General features: G+C 41.1%; 1 protein-coding gene across 1 annotated transcript in view; it reads left to right on the top strand.

Moving 5' to 3' along the window:
• Positions 1-6,601, top strand: part of LOC129093323 (protein shisa-6-like) — a 57,078-nt gene extending 50,477 nt beyond the window's left edge. The window contains exons 7-9 of the mRNA XM_054601316.1: positions 3,083-3,235; positions 5,423-5,526; positions 5,753-6,601. Of these exons, the coding sequence (XP_054457291.1) occupies positions 3,083-3,235; positions 5,423-5,526; positions 5,753-6,601 (1,106 nt within the window). The remainder of the gene's footprint in view (positions 1-3,082; positions 3,236-5,422; positions 5,527-5,752) is intronic.
• Positions 6,602-16,724: the final 10,123 nt, after the last annotated feature.

Here is a 16,724-nt window from a genome sequence, read left to right as displayed (position 1 = left end):
TGTGTCTTATTGCATTTTCAAGGCCCACAATGCAAGTATATAATTATGGTGGGGATGTACCAAGTCCCTTTTTTATTTAGTTTTTGGTCTAAAAACTGTCGGAAGAATTTAACCAGTCCCATTTTGGATACTGTTCTAGGCTACCTATTATGAAACCTTTGGATCTCCTTTTTCAGTTTTTTAAGCAAAACAGAGAGTACAAAACATCCAGGTTGCAGGCTACTCATTTATACTAACAGTCACTTCTATACTAGAGCACTGACTCTATACTTCTATACTAGAGCGTCAAAGCTTGAACAGCAGGGCCACTGACCAGGCTGCTGTATTTGACGAGTTGGGGGTGAGAATGTGTTGCAGTGGCAGATTTAAAAAAAAAAATATATATATACAGCGGGTAAAATAAGTATTGAACACGTCACCATTTTTCTCAGTAAATATATTTTTAAAGTTGCTGTTGACATGAAATTTTCACCAGATGTCGGTAACAACCCACGTAATCCATACATACAAAGAAAACAAAACAAATAAGTTCAGAAATTAAGTTATGTGTAATAAAATGGAATGACACAGGGAAAAAGTATTGAACACGCTTACTGAAATTTATTTAATACTTCGTACAAAAGCCTTTGTTGGTAATGACAGCTTCAAGACGCCTCCTGTATGGCGAAACTAGTCGCATGCATTGCTCAGGTGTGATTTTGGCCCATTCTTCCACACAAACAGTCTTCAAATCTTGAAGGATCCGTGGGCCTCGTCTATGAACTCTGATCTTTAGTTCTTTCCATAGATTTTCTATTCGATTCAAGTCAGGTGGCTGGGCCATTCTAGCAGCTTTATTTTCTTTCTCTGAAACCAATTGAGAGTTTCCTTGGCTGTGTGTTTGGGATCATTGTCTTGCTGAAATGTCCACCCTCGTTTCATCTTCATCATCCTGGTAGATGGCAGCAGATTTGTTATCAAGAATGTCTCGGTACATTTTTCCATTCATCCTTCCTTCAATTATATGAAGTTTGCCATTGCCGTATGCTGAAAAACAGCCCCACACCATGATGTTCCCACCTCCAAACTTCACTGTTGGTATGGTGTTTTTGGGGTGATGTGCAGTGCCATTTGACCTCCAAACATGGTGTGTATTATGGCATCCAAAGAGTTCAATTTTGGTCTCATCTGACCAGACTATATTCTCCCAGTATTTCACAGGCTTGTCTAAATGTTGTGCAGCAAACTTTAAACGAGCTTCAACATGCTTTTTCTTCAGCAATGGAGTCTTGCGTGGTGAGCGTGCATACAGGCCACGGCGGTTGAGTGCATTACTTATTGTTTTCTTTGAAACAATTGTACCTGCTAATTCCAGGTCTTTCTGAAGCTCTCCACAAGTGGTCCTTGGCTCTTGGACAACTCTTCTGATAATTATTTTCACTCCTCTGCCAGAAATCTTGCGAGGAGAACCTGGTCGTGGCCGGTTTAAGGGGAAATTATGTTCTTTCCACTTCCAGATTATGGCCCCAACAGTGCTCACTGGAACATTCAGAAGTTTAGAAATCCTTCTGTAACCAATGCCATCAGTATGTTTTGCAACAATAAGTTTGCGAAGGTCTTGAGAGAGCTCTTTGCTTTTACCCATCATGAGATGTTTCTTGTGTGACACCTTGGTAATGACACACCTTTTTATAGGCCATCAGTTGGGACTGAACCAGCTGATATTAATTTAACAAGGAGCAGGATTGCTTTCTAATTACTGATAGATTTCTGCTGGTGTCTTGGCTTTCCATGCCTTTTTTGCACCTTCCTTTCTTCATGTGTTCAATACTTTTTCCCTGTGTCATTCCATTTAATTACACATAACTTAATTTCTGAACTTATTTGTTTGGTTTTCTTTGTATGTATGGGTTGTTACCGACATCTGGTGAAAATGTCATGTCAATAGCAACTTTAGAAATATATTTACTGAGAAAAATGGTGACTTGTTCAATACTTATTTTACCCGCTGTATATAATTCAAATTGACATGTAATTCATTCAAACCAACGGAACCCAGCCAGCCTATTCTAAAATATTTTGAAGAATTAATATTGTTGTTATTATGCTGAATCCAATGCTGCATCCAGTTACTTCTCACATTTTTACACATCATGATTATCGACTCTTAGTGAGGAGTAAAGAAATAAGCTATTTTACTGACAGGGCACCAAAGAGACATTTTAGTGAGGCTCAGCGCTGGATAACAAGCTGGACTGTTGCCAATTTCACAAGAACAAATTTGAATTTGAACAGTGATCAATATTGAATTTTTCGAATAAAAAGTGCTTAAATATGCAGTGGCTCATTAACATTAATACTGCAAGTAGACAACTTGTAGTTACTGGATCAGCCAAAGAAGAACCATTCCCTAACATCCCTGTGTGTTTTTGTAGTCAAGACAAACACAGTGTTGAAACGATCGAACTGACCTATCATGTGAATTTCAGGAATCGGTCTCTCCAAGTTAAACGTTCATGCATATTATATCAGTTATCAAATTAATAGTTCTGAAATAACACTTTCAGTATTTATATCAAATAGGTACTGACAAATAACTTTAGAAAAAATGAAATGGGATAAAATGCTATTGAACTCTAACACTAATTAACTCTAAATTACCAAAACAAGCCTTAATAACTTAGATGTAAATGTTGCAAAAAATGTAAATATGTAAAATTCTCGTCGGGTTGTCATAACACAAGAGATAATACCAAGCACGTGTCCTTTGTGCCCTCAATAATAGCTACAGCCCTGAACAGAACAATGAATTATTTATACCTCACAGAGCTCTGAAGAAATTCTGGTCTCTGTATTTCTTTATATTTTAACCCACATTTGCTTGCACAACAAAAAGTATAATTCCTCAATTCCAACCACAGAGCACCTCTGCCTGCAGGAAATATTTGTAACACTAAAGCTCCAGCTCCAATCATCCCCTCTCTACCTCAGTATGATGGCCTGATCCTGGCTAGCTTTTTGCGGGAGGGACAGAGGAGAAGCCAGCCTGCCCATTTTTTCTCTTCCCTCTTCTGTGTCTGTATATGTATGTATGTGTCTCCAGAAAACAATCGGCTAAGCGGTATCCTGACCTCGCAGACGGAGCCCTACGACCTGTCTTTCTCACGCTCCTTCCAGAGCCTGTCACACCTGCCACCCTCCTATGAGGCGGCCGTCAAAGCCGACCTCAACCGGTTTTCATCCCTGAAGAAACTCAGTAGGTCCAAGTTCACTGCACTAATGCAAGAGTAGGCCCCCTGCCATGATGCCCTGCATGACAGAAACACTGCATTAAGTCTGCTTCCTTGACTTCTGACTGGGACTTACTGAGTGGCTCCGAAGTGTTTCAGCTGTGGAAATGATTTGTTTGGTTAACGAAGGACATCAAACTGTCAAAAAAGTCCTCATAAACATTTTGCACAATTTGCACCTCCCCATTGATGGTTTCGGTGAATGAAGAGGGCCTTAAATCAGAATCAGATTATACCCATTTCTCTACTCTGATCCTTCATGAAATCAGCCTAGTCATCTCAAGGAACTGATATTCCATGCTCCCCTTGTCTCCACTTAAAGGCTACAGCCACTTTTTCTCTTGGAGCGTATAAGTACATTAAGCTGCCTCTTGCGCCCAGCCCGGCTCGGTATTGATTTAGTGCTGCTATGCTGGAATTCTGCTGCGTAATGAGGTCTCATCTCCTGATATTCTCAGAGTGGAACGCAAATATTCCTTAAGGCTTGTGTAATTTCATCATGACTGCCCCACTTCAGTGCTGGCGTGTAGTCAAAGTGAAGGATGACGATCTACAATTCATCCCGTCAGGGCTCACTCCACACTGGCTTCCACTCGTAGCTGCCAGGCACCATTTCAAACTAAATGGCAAAAAAGGTTTGTAGGATGCAGAGCTATTTACTGGTCTTCGGTTGCATTGTGAGAAAAACATTAAATTATACCATCATTTTGCAGGAAGAATTAACGTAATAGTTTAGGCTGTAAAATAAAAAAACAAATGAATTAAATTGTCAGAGATAGAAGCCCACAGAGGAGACACTGTTGAAATGGGAAAATATCCTTAGGCAGTGTCCTTCAGTCTTCACAACTCTCGTTCTGCTTCCAGAGCAAATTATTTGTTGCTGCAAATAGCCAAAAGGCTCCGCAGTTTCTTTTTGTTGCTCAACTAGAGTCTGCACACTGATAGATCATGTTGGATTGTGCTGGAGGGAAGATAGAGTAGCGTTTTCATTGTCCGGATAATAAAAGAGAAGAATCCTCCAGCTTATTTATGCAAATGAGTATCAAACTGAAGAAAAGCATTTAGCCCATTTCAGAACAGTACAGTACACATGAAAAGATATTCATTCACTCCATTGTAATATACTTGATGTGTTTGCAATGCCCTGCCCAAATCCTGAAGACTGTTATGCTTGAGAAAGGAACATCTTGTTTTTATTATCTCTCATAATGAATCGATTTGCAGCATACAGGTGGTGTGATCACTGTGGCTGCCATTATTGAAAAAGACAGGCTCAGAGTCATCTACAATTGTAAAGGAGGCGGAGAGATGATTGTTTCCCAACATATAAATGACACCTCCGACTTAGTGTGGTGGTTAAACGTTGATGCTGTTGTTCAGAAGAATAAGGATTTTGCGTATTCATTACAATGGACTAGTAAAATGTTTCCATTTTTTAATTCATGCTGCATTTCGTCTCTTTGACAAGATGTCTGACAGAGTTTTTGTGAATGTACGTCACTATGTGTGTGGTTTTGTACTCAAAGACAAGTCTTTATGCATGTGTTTGTGTTGTGGCATGCAGTGGATGTTACATTCACTCTTACACACTACTGTCTCTGGAAATGTACTGCTGTGAAATGTACTGCTTCTAAATGCATGTTAAAGTTGTTTGTACACATGAATATAATAAGGATTAAATCCTCTCAAGAACATTAAGACATAGTTCTCAGTGTGAAATGAGAATGAGTTCAATAATAGAATTAGCTTTCCAGCATGTACATATAAAGTGTCTGCGTGCTTCCCTCCATATCTGTAGGATATGATGTTTATAGACTTTCACATGACCTTTGAAAAGTTTTCCTCCACAGCCAAAGCTGCCTGTAGAATCCCAGATGAAGCCTGGATGTGTGGATGTTGTATGCCTAGCATGTAATACAGTCTGACTTTTCCTTTGTCTCTCTCTATTTCTATTCCCCTCTGTGAGCTTGGAAAGGTGAAACACAGATGGGTCTACCCACACTATTCTCTGCATTATGTGCTGTGTTCTCAAATCCAACTTTATCCGATTTCTCCCCTTATAATCTAACACCTACCCATGTTTTATCTTGCTTTCACTCCTGGATCTCCTTTTCACTTCTTGATTCTGTTTTTTATTCCCGTCCCCTCTGCAGCAGATAAAGAAGTTGACGACTACTACAATCGTAAGCGCCATCTGCCCGACCTGGCAGCAAGAGGCACTCTACCGTTGCATGTTCTCAAGATTGGTCAAGATCAGGTAGGTACATAAGTGCTTGATTTTAGTGTGCAAGTGTCTAAACAAGGTCATGTTCTTTGCTTCTACATGCATCTAAGAGGCAAAGAAAGTGTCTCTATATCTAAGTCTCCGGGTTTGAATTTGTTAGAAGCTAAATTGGTTTTCTCTTATTGCGGCGGGGTGGGTGTAAAAGCTGTGTACCTCTCAGCTTGTGAATACATCACCTCATTCATCTTTTGCTCAACAGCACCGGGAACAGCAGCAGCAGCAGCTCCAGAGCCAGCCCCCGTCCTCCATCTCTCAAGTCGCTCCCCAGTCACAGTCCTCACAGCAACAGTCTCAGCAAAGGCAGAGGCCCCGTCGCGTCCAGAGGGCCATGTCCCAGGACCGCGTCCTGTCCCCACAGAGAGCCCCGCAGCAGGATTACAACATGTCTTCTAATGGTATGTCCCCGTATGGAGGCAGGATCCTCTCAGATGAACAGCTCCTGTCTGCCGAACGTCTTCGATCCCAGGAGCGTCTTCTGCCACAGGACCGCCACACCTCCCAAGATCGTCTGTACTCCAAGGACCGCATATACTCCAAGGACCGACTCATGTCGCAGGATCACCTCTACTCAAAAGACCGCCACTACTCTCAAGACCGCCTCTATTCACAAGATCGCCTGTACTCACAAGACCGCCTCCTATCCCAGGATCCTCTGCTCTCACCGGACAAGCTGATGATGTCGCTGAAGCGTGGCATGGTGGGCAGCATCTCTGGCGGGTTTCGTGGCAGCGACAAGTCAATATCACGCGCCATCTCGCACACAGACGTGTTCTTACCAACCACGCCTCTTATGGATCGCTACAAGATGACCAAAATGCACTCCCATCCCAGTGCCTCTAACAATGGAGGTGGCAGTGGGGCACTGGGAGCGGGAAGCACCGGGCACTCCAACACTTTAGCCATCAACCAGACAGCAACAAAGAGGCAGGCGTTTGCCTCCAGACGGACTCACACAATGGAACAGCTCCACTACATCCCACCACACCACCAGCAGCAACAGCAACCACAGCACTACCGCACAGGTAGCAAGACTGAGGTGACTGTGTAGGGGCAGGGAATGACTACCTGACTGCACTGGAAAAGGCACTGTTGTGTGCAAGGGAGGTGGGGTTGCTAGTGGTATGTAATACACTGGCCTTCTTTTAGAGTAGGATGGTGGTGATATCACTGACTTTGACTGCTCCGGTAAAGTCAAAGATTCCAGGACCAAGACATCCATGCCTGCAGTGAGAGACCGGAACACACTACACTGTACATTGCAAACACTGGCCCAGGTAGATCTGATGCCAGAGAAGGTTGTGGATGGGAGGGGGTGGGGGGTGGATTTGCTAGTGTTTTCCAGCTAACTTCCCTATTATTTACACTGTCTCTTGATTACCCTATTCATCCACAGGCAGCGGCCTCATTCTGTGTATGTTTTAGTGAGAAAACACTGACTGTGTCTGTTGAAGCCTTTATTGCCACCCTTTGTCCAACAAATCTATCCTGTGACCTTTTCTGGCAAATCTTGAAGGGCTTTGCATGGTTAAACACATAGAGCGACTTCTCAGTGACTTCTGTTGTGCAACACAACGCCACCACAGGAGATGAACTAGGTTGAGCCTTTAATAACTTTATAAATATATAAATAAATGAATAAAAAACAACTATTTGTACGCCCTGTCCTACTCATAGCTGTTGTGAGTCTCAATAAGAGAAATTGAAATGGATGTTATTGGCACTTCTATTTGGTGCCTCTGACAGATGTTCCAGTTCTAAAAATGAACTGGTTTTGTGGGTGACAAAGCACAATAAATAAAAAATATTCCGTTCTGCTTATGATACCTTTTTCAGTTTGAACAGTGACGGTTAGCTTGTTTTGTTCTTAAAGCAATGGCAGGTTTTTTTTGCTTCCAGCAGATTGTAAATAAGCTATTCTAGAAGCAGTTTTATGGACAAGCCTGTGCTGAATGGACTTTGTATTAGACTGTCTGTTTTCAATAGATACTTAAAAACAACTATAAATCATCACTGTATCGTGAGTTCAGAATAGAAACCCACTTAACCAAGTATTTGAAAGGATCAATTACTACTATACTGTGTGTGTCTTTGCAAAACTGTTAGTATGAAGAGAAGCGAATGAATGTGTTGTTGATTACAGATATAGCAGTGTTCATATTTGGATGTAGACTGTGTTCCATTGACATCAGAGAAGTTGAACATGGAAATGATTCATGGAAATTAATTATAATGCTGTTATAGTAGGGTCAAATAAACCATCGATATTTTTCTAAACAGTCAACATGGTTCCTAGAGAGATGTCTTTGTCTGTTTTTACTTCAAAAGACCGATAAACTTCATTGCCAATGTGAGTTTTAGGTAGACAATCACAGTAAGATGTTTTTAAGTGGTGGGTCAAATAACTTCATTGGTTGAGTTAAATTTTTGTGAGTGGATTAAGAAACGGTTTTCCTGCATTCAGTAAAATCAGACTGATCACTGTAAATAAGGCTGGTTGTAATGAAGGAGGTACATTACAAGACCTTATGGTGATGGGGTCTAGGTAAGAAACCCATTTAAAAGTGTTTCATTGACCTGGTGTCACATTGGGAAAATAAAGACACACCAGCAACTGTTGGTTGGACACAAGATGGCGTTAAAGTCAGATGTTGTCTGAACCACTGATTTGGTCATTTGCAGGCCAAAATGTCAGGACCAGTCTGAATTTAAGATCAACGTTAGGGTTTTTAGAGGTCTACATTACCTATGACACTTTGTTTAAATTCATTCAACTTTTTTAATATCATAACAGAAGTTATCTCAGGGCACTTAATATTGTTATTTACAGAAACCAAACAATTTCCACCATGAGTAAGCACTAAGCAACAGAAGCAAGAAAAAACACCCTTCAAACAGGCAGAAACCTTAAACAGAACCAGGCTCTGGGTGGGCGGCCATCTGCCTCGACTGGTTGGGTTGGAATTATAGTAATTAATGTAGCAGAGGGTGTTGAGCAAGAACTTGCAATCAGAGATCTAAATTCTACAACTCCAGAGGTTGAAATACCTGCAGAAAGCCACAGCAGGAGAGAGGAGAGAGAGACGTGAAAGCAGAAAACTATGGGAGAGAGTCAACTTTATAACATGCGTTAACGGGACGAGAATGCTTCTGATGGAGAGGGAGAGCAGGAAAGAGAAGATCAGTGCATCATGGGAAGTCTCCTGGCATGCTAGGCCTATAGCAATATAACTAAGGGATGGTTCAGGGCTCGCCGGAGCGAGCCCTAACTATAAAAGAGCAAAGTCTTAAGCCTTTTCTTAAATGTGTTGAGGTGTCTGCCTCCCGGTCTGAAACTGGGAGCTGGTTCCACAGAAGAGGAGCCTGATAACTGAAGGCTCTGGTTCCCGTTCTTCTTTTTGAGACACTTTGAACCACAAGTAACTCTGCATTCTGGAGCTCAGCTCTCTAATGGGGCAATATGGTATGATAAGCTCCTTAAGATATGATGGTGCTGGACCATGTAGAGCTTTGTAGGTGAAGAGAAGGATTTTAAATTCTATTTTTGATTAAACAGGGAACCAGTGCAGAGAAGCTAATACAGGAGTAATATGATCTCTTTTCTCAGTTTTTGTCAACACATATGCTGCAGCATTCCGGATCTTTAGATACTTATTAGAGCAGCCTGATAACAAGGAATTGCAGTTATCTAGTCTAGAAGTAACAGACAGATGGACTAGTCTTAGTCAATCTTTTGAGACAGGATAGGTCTGTTTTATGTTGGAGTTGAAGGACATCTCCTGATCAAAGATTACTCCGAGATCCCTTCCTGTGGTGCTGGAGGCCAGAGCAATGCAATGAGTAACCATATTCACACATTCAGATAATGTGTGGCCCAGTACAATAACTTAAAAAAAAACTTCTGTGTTTTACATTTGGAAGTTGCAGGTCGTCCAGGTTTTTATTTCTTTAGGCATGTGGCAATATGGTTGACTTTAATGCCGGTCAGTGCAATTTCAGACCTTATTCAAATTCATGGAAATCCAAGGATGCGAACGACAATTCTCACAGCAAACAACGACGCGTGCAATTGCACTCCTCCACAAACACACGGGAAAAAAACGGAATATGTTTGGGTTTCCAATTTACACTGATCCTCAAGCCCATCAGCATTTAAATTCAAATATGAGTCTGCAATCAAAAAGAATCCATAGATGGGAGAGCAGCTGACGCATGAGAGGTAGGATGGCTACAGTAGCATGTGACAAGCACCGCCACTCTAGTGGATGGAGGAGAAGAAAACTGGCAAAGAACAGGACTTTCCATAAAATAATTAATTAATAATTTTCTTCTTCTCATATGGCACACATTTCTTCAACATTGTATTTTATTACCCGTCTCTTCCACTTTTAAAGCAAACATGATTCAGGGGCAGAACGCTTATTTCGTTGGTTGAAAATTTTATTTGCACCCTCTGTAGTTCACCATTCGTCCCTCGTTTTAACAGTCCAGGCGGTGCTGTCAGAGAGTCCTGTCATCTTTCTCATAGAAAGCTCTAACATTGGTCAGATTTGGTTTAAAAAGCACAGTATTATCTATGGGGGCATAATTGTGGGAGAACTATTTGCAAATGTGTGTGAGTGTAATCAGATTTGTAAATGTCTCAAATAATCTCTAAATGCGTACTGAGATTTCTGCAAAATGTGTATAAGGAATCCTTGTGTGCATCATCAGATTTGTAAATGTTAAAAAATGTATTGAGATTTTTAAATGTGTAGACTACTCTGTAAATAGATCTGTGAATGCGTAGACAAATCTGTAAATGCATTCATACATTTGTAAAAGTGTAGACATATCCTGCATAGATGTCAATGGCTGAAAAGTCTAAGTAGTTTGCTCCAATAGCTGGAAATACAGACAAATCATCAGTTCCAACTCGGGCAGGCCTCTCATTGGACCCTTTGCTAAGATCAACCCTTTTTTTTGTCGCTGCTTCTCCATAAAGCTCTCTGAGCTTCCATGGAGAACACACACTGCATCCCTGAGGAAAAATTATCACATAAAAAAATTCAGATGATTACAGTAAATTGCTTGTTTAACGTAACGTCTACAGTCTGTAGATGACACTACAGCAGGAGAAACATTAACTTTATGGCTTTCAAATAGGGTAAGCAAAAGCTCCGGCTTTAGATGCTGGTCAGAAGTAAGCAGCTTACATCAGAGACTTGCACTGACAGTGAGTTTATCTGTTGTGTAAGTGCTAATAAGTTAAAAAAAATATTCACCTATATCATGCTTCAGAACTACAACTGCACCTATTTTTCTGTCGTATGTAAATATTTAAACGGTGTACAAACAGTGCACATGTAACTAGTCATGCATTATGGAGCTTTAAGAGAGACAGAAAAGTAGAGAGAAAAAAAAAGACCAACTGCTTTTATTACCTGTGGACATGGCTGAAGTCATGTTTCAACCACAGATGTTCTTCCTCAGGACAAAGTAAAGGAGTCAACACACCTGTATTTAACAGGTAATCAATAATAAAACATTACAATATTACCTCCTTTTGAATGATTCTTTATTGAGAGATTTTCAGAAAGACAAGAGACAGATTAGTCCACTTCTCTAATCGTATTGTCTTCATGTGATTGGAGAGACCTGGATTTGATCTGTGTCTGTCTGTGATGGGAACCAGGATTTAGGACATCTATACTGGAATGATCCAAGTTTAAGGACACTGTAACATGTTGACACTCTTTATAATTACTTTCTGACACAGTCAATAGTGCTTGTATACTTGATATGCTGATTTATTGCTAAAATATAATAAAACATAGGAGGCAACAAATAAATATTTACTAAACGGTGTACTTAATACAGTATTATAGAGTACAATATTAATGTAATATTTTGTGATCACACTAGAGATACGGATTGGAAATATTATCTGGTGTATAAGTGGCGGGTTATCTAATCAGCACATGATTACTTGTCATTTCATCACAAATAAATACAGGTGTGTGTTCACTTAAGGTGTAAGATCAGCATTTTGATTGCCTCTCAGATGGCAAACCGGTAACAGCACTTACAGTATAACAGTAATAATGACTGCAAAAAACTGCTGAAAGAGGTAACAGTGTGTACATGAAGGGGAAGCGAAGGGTGGGTGCTGCTACAGGCACTTACTAAAAGTTGGTGTCTCTCCTCTAGCAAAGTAGCCCGTAGTGGTGAGGATCGCGGCGGAGCCACTGCGGTCTGCTAATTCTTGTCTCGTTTGTGGTCTGAGAAAGAAGAAAGCCATCAGTTTCCTATATTGCTATTTTCCAGCTACTTTAGCTGCATGTTTACCATGACCCGTATGAGTGCAGTTTCCATAGGAACCCAACCTTTAAGGCTTTCCTCATATGAAAGTAAGTAAGTAAGTAAGTAAGTAAGTAAGTAATTTTATTTATAAAGCACCTTTTAAAACGAAGTTACAAAATGCTGTACAGGATGCGGATCCACAAAAAGGATACGGAAAAATAATACAGAGAAATAAACAGCGTAGGAAATACAGTTAAATGCAGAAAAAATTTAATAAAATAAAATAAGATAATAATACGCCCTGCGACAGACTGGCGACCTGTCCAGGGTGTACCCTGCCTTCGCCCATTGACAGCTGAGATCGGCTCCAGCACCCCCGCGACCCTTAACTGGATAAGCGGTTACGGAAGATGGATGGATGGATGGAAGATAATAATACAATTACAGCCCCCTTACAAGGAAAGCAAGACGGTAGAAATTGGTTTTGAGAAGTTTTTTGAAACCGTTTACAGACTCAGCTGATCTAACAGAGGGAAGGAGACTGTTCCAGAGGGACGGGGCCCTGATGGCAAAAGCACAATCTCCCTTTGATTTGCGAAGGGAGCAGGGTATCACTCAGAGACCTTGGTTGGAAGACCTGACTGGCCTAGAGGTAGTGTAAGGGTGCAAAAGTTCAGAAATGTATGAGGGGGCGAGACCATGTAAGGCCTTGTATGTGATAAGTAGTATCTTGAAGTCTATTCTATATTTTACAGGGAGCCAATGAAGGGATGCAAGGATTGGGGTGATGTGAGATCTACGGTTGGTTTTAGTTAGCAGCCTGGCTGCAGCATTTTGCACCAGTTGCAGGTGGGACAGGTCTGCTTGGCTAAGACAGGAAAACAGAGCATTGCAGTAGTAAAATTAGAGTATGGATAAGTAATTCCAGATGTCTGGTTGATAGCATTGATTTGCCGTAGTTCAATTCAATTCAATTCAATTCAGTTTATTTTGTATAGCCCAGAATCACAAATTACAAATTTGCCTCAGAGGGCTTTACAATCTGTGCACATGCGACATCCTCTGTCCTTCCCTCACATCGGCACAGGAAAAACTCCCCTAAAAAACCCCTTTAACAGGGAGAAAAAAGGAAGTAGAAGGTAGTCACAAACAAACTAGGGTGGAGTGGATCAGACATATCTCCACACACATTTGCAGTTCTCAGAGGCGTAACTGAGTTGTAACTGATGACGTGTGTGCATTTCTAGCTTTAACAAAATACTTTTAGCCATTATTATCTTTGTACGCATTAACAGATTAGTCTACATATTACAGTTGTATGTGCATTTTTTGCAAGATTGATTCTTCTAAACATTTACACATCTACGTACGTATTGATAGGTTTATGTTTGCGTTTACAGATCTATGTTCGCATTCTATACATTTACAAATCACACTACACTTGCAAATATGAATACAGATTTGGAGAATTGATTACACATTTACAAATCGGATAACACATAGTTTCTCAATACACATTTGCAGATTCATGTACACATTCACAAATCGCATTTTTACAAATTAGATTTTACACACACAGATTCATAAAGTCATAACTCTCATCACTGATTTACGAATAGTTCTGGATAATGCCTGCTCTAATTATTTTCCTTATGTCCTGCAAACTAAAGAAGGTTGAAAGGGATTTTAGGTCGAAAACCCAAATCTTGTAAAATGAACCCAGAGATGACCAATGAGGGGATAGATTTGTATTCCTCTCATTTTTTTTTTAAATGAGAGAGTCTGTGGATACTTTGCAAAAGGTGAAAATAAACATTACAATGGCCCGACCCCTGCCAACACATCCATTGTATTAAGCAGACAGTCAACCACATTATGTTCAACTGCATCTTTTTTCAGTCTCTTGAAACCAGGATTTCAAGTGCAAGTTCAAGTGCTTGGTACCTGCTGCACTTCAGAACGGCTGGCAGTAAAACCCCTTCTTTTTGTGCAACACATTCTGACACCGCGCCTTATTTTCACTGACCTCTAAAGTCTTGATATACACTGGCTTTTATTACTGGCTCTTTGATTTTCCCAAAATGAATAGCTTAATAGAGTGAAAGTTCAAAATGATGAATGAAGTGCAACTGTACTAGTCCTAAAGAAAATTCACTGTTGGTACACAAGTACCAGCTTGACTGTGGATGGAGATAATCATTGGCATTATGAGTCATAGTAAGCTCCTGCCATGCACACAGTAGGTGCTGTTGCTGGGACTAGTTCCTGCCTGACAGCTGTCCTCTCTCCGACCCGCTTATCTCCCTGCATGCAGGACCCAACCCCACTTATTTGTGATAATCCACAGATTGTAGGCAGCTAACATGCATTTGTTTTACGACAGATGCCGTATTCAGATAAACATTTAATTAGCAAATCATCAGCTTTGTCAAAGCTAATTACCCCAGTCTCCAGCCCTAGCCAAAAACTGCTGTTCTCACAGTTGGTCCGCACAGCAGCCGACTCTGCTGGCTGCCGCAGGACCCGAGGAGCAAAGGCCTTCATACTGTTCCGGGATTGAGAGCAGATAATCCAGCCATTCTGCCAATGCCGACTCTTGTGGGTCAGAGCAGTGAAAGGGATGGATAAAATTACAGGCTGGGACAACATTGTGCTATTTATCAGCATTTCACGCCTGTTGTGAAAATGACTGCTAGCGAGGTGTCTCCGCAGCACTTTTGGTTGTCACGACAGCACATTTCTTAGCGCTCAGAGGGAGTGTAATGTGAATTTTGGGAGACTTGGAGGACAGATTGTTTGGCTGACAAGTGATATCTGGGAAGTGGAGTGCAAAAACAGCACAGAAGTGACGGCCTAGTATGAAAGATCCAGCTGGGAGGAAGAAAGTGGGGTGAGCAGTCTGTCTTTCACCACGTGAAAAAAAGAGATGATCACTGTGTAGGTTGATAAGTATGTAGAACATGTGAAGAATGATATGGTGGATCGCAACCGAGTCAGAAAACGAAGGTGGGATTTCAATGCATCATCTCCATGGTAATTAGTTATTGTTGTGCTCGGCAATTACATTATCGCATCTCGCTGAAATTAGATCTCTGCATGCTTACATATTATACACACCGAGGCATCTCTACAGCATTCACATAAGAAGTTCCTCTGAACTGACCTGTAACCTAGCAACCGCCTTACGTCTCACCCAGCAGATGATTAAAGGTACCTTCTTTTCCATTCCAAGCCTAAACCCTTTGATAGATTTTCCCCCACCCCTTCGACTCCAGCATTCTCTGCTCAGCTACATGTCAAGAACACTTGTATTACCTACAAATATGAGCTATGAATCACCACACTGGTTTGAGCCTTTTGAGACCAGGGTCTGTCTCTGCTGGGTCTGCAATGCCCCATCATTAAGTGCTCTGAAGAGCTCTCATACATCTGTCTTTTCATGTTACACCAGGACAGTGGCTGGTCTGCAGGGGCGGTTGGAGGACTCTTTGGTTCTAATGGGGCTCATATTCTGGGTCTACACCACTCCATGACTTTTCATTTAACTCCGAAAGCAGGTCAAAGTTTTAAGTTTTCCAAGACTTGCAATAAATTCCTGCAAAACTAATGACAATCCCATTAGCCTCAGCTGTACTTTGTGTTAAGGGCTGCTAGCATGCTAACACACTAAACTAAGATGGTGAACATGGTAAACGTTTTACCTGCTAAACATCCACATGTTGGCATCCTAATTGTGATTATTTTAGCATTTAGCTCAAAACACCTAGAGGCTATGGTTCTGAATGATAAAAAACACATCTTACGGCAATCTTCCACATCCATACAAGCGCACTAGCAATTACTTCAACCTGACCTCCCAGCCCTCAGTCCAGCCTCGTTGTCATTCAAATGAAAGGAGGAAAGAAAATAACTCTGGATTTGGTTATTAGTGCATTTTACAACTTAAAGGACCAAATTATTTAAATAAAGTAAATTCAGGAGTTCTTACGGGGAAGATGATTTACCTAATGTATCCGCTGAGTTACAGAAGTCTCTTTCCCAATGTAGCTCAGTCTAAGTTTTTTTGGGCCTTACCTGACGGACCAGACAGTTGTAGATCCCGTTTGTTCCTAAATATGCCCAAAAATGTAAGTCATTGCTCAGTACAGCCTCTATAGACGTTTAGTGTTGGCCTACCGTAAGCATCCAGAGCTAGGTTATAACAAAAAACATTTAAATGTATAATACTGGGCTAACTTGCTGTACCCTGCAACGCAAGATCAAGGCTGCTCCTATACATGGTCCATTAACTGGTGAGGGGGCTTACCTTTTGCCTGCTGGGACATGCAGCTTTACACTCTTTTAACATCCCATGTTAGCAGCTGTCAAGTGCATATATGTGCTTTTGACCTGGTTCTCTTATCTCTGATCTTGTATTCTGGAACCAATAAAAAATGAGTTGCAAAAAGATAATACTAGCTACACGTCATTTCAGCAGATGAAATCTACGGCCTTCGGCTGGATTTAAAAAGCTACTTTGTTTGCTTCTGTGAGAAATCTCAGACTCAGTTTGAGTGGTAAATCTGCCACTATTATTGTAAACTGCATGCCTTGCTATAACAGAAAGCTTGACAGGCATAGCAACAGTAACTATGGCAGTCAGAGCTTAGCAAGGGTCAATTGGATGAGTTTGTAATACTTCACACTTTAGAATTTTTTTGTAGCACCACTGCAGCACCGCAGACGAGAATACAGAAGCTGTGTCCCAATCCAGCAGCCGCATCCTTCGGGGGCAGCATTTGTAGACCGATTGCGTCACAGTGGCCACGACGAGGCTGTCCATTTCGAAGACTCCTTCTAATGCAGCCGACAAATGCAGCCTTCTTTGCCCAGACTCGGAGGATACAACTGAT

The sequence above is a fragment of the Anoplopoma fimbria genome, chromosome 7 (genome assembly GCF_027596085.1).
Source record: "Anoplopoma fimbria isolate UVic2021 breed Golden Eagle Sablefish chromosome 7, Afim_UVic_2022, whole genome shotgun sequence".
Taxonomy (NCBI): Eukaryota; Metazoa; Chordata; class Actinopteri; order Perciformes; family Anoplopomatidae; genus Anoplopoma; species Anoplopoma fimbria.
The sequence above is the reverse complement of the archived record's forward strand: the minus strand, read 5'-3'. Positions and strand labels throughout refer to the sequence as shown.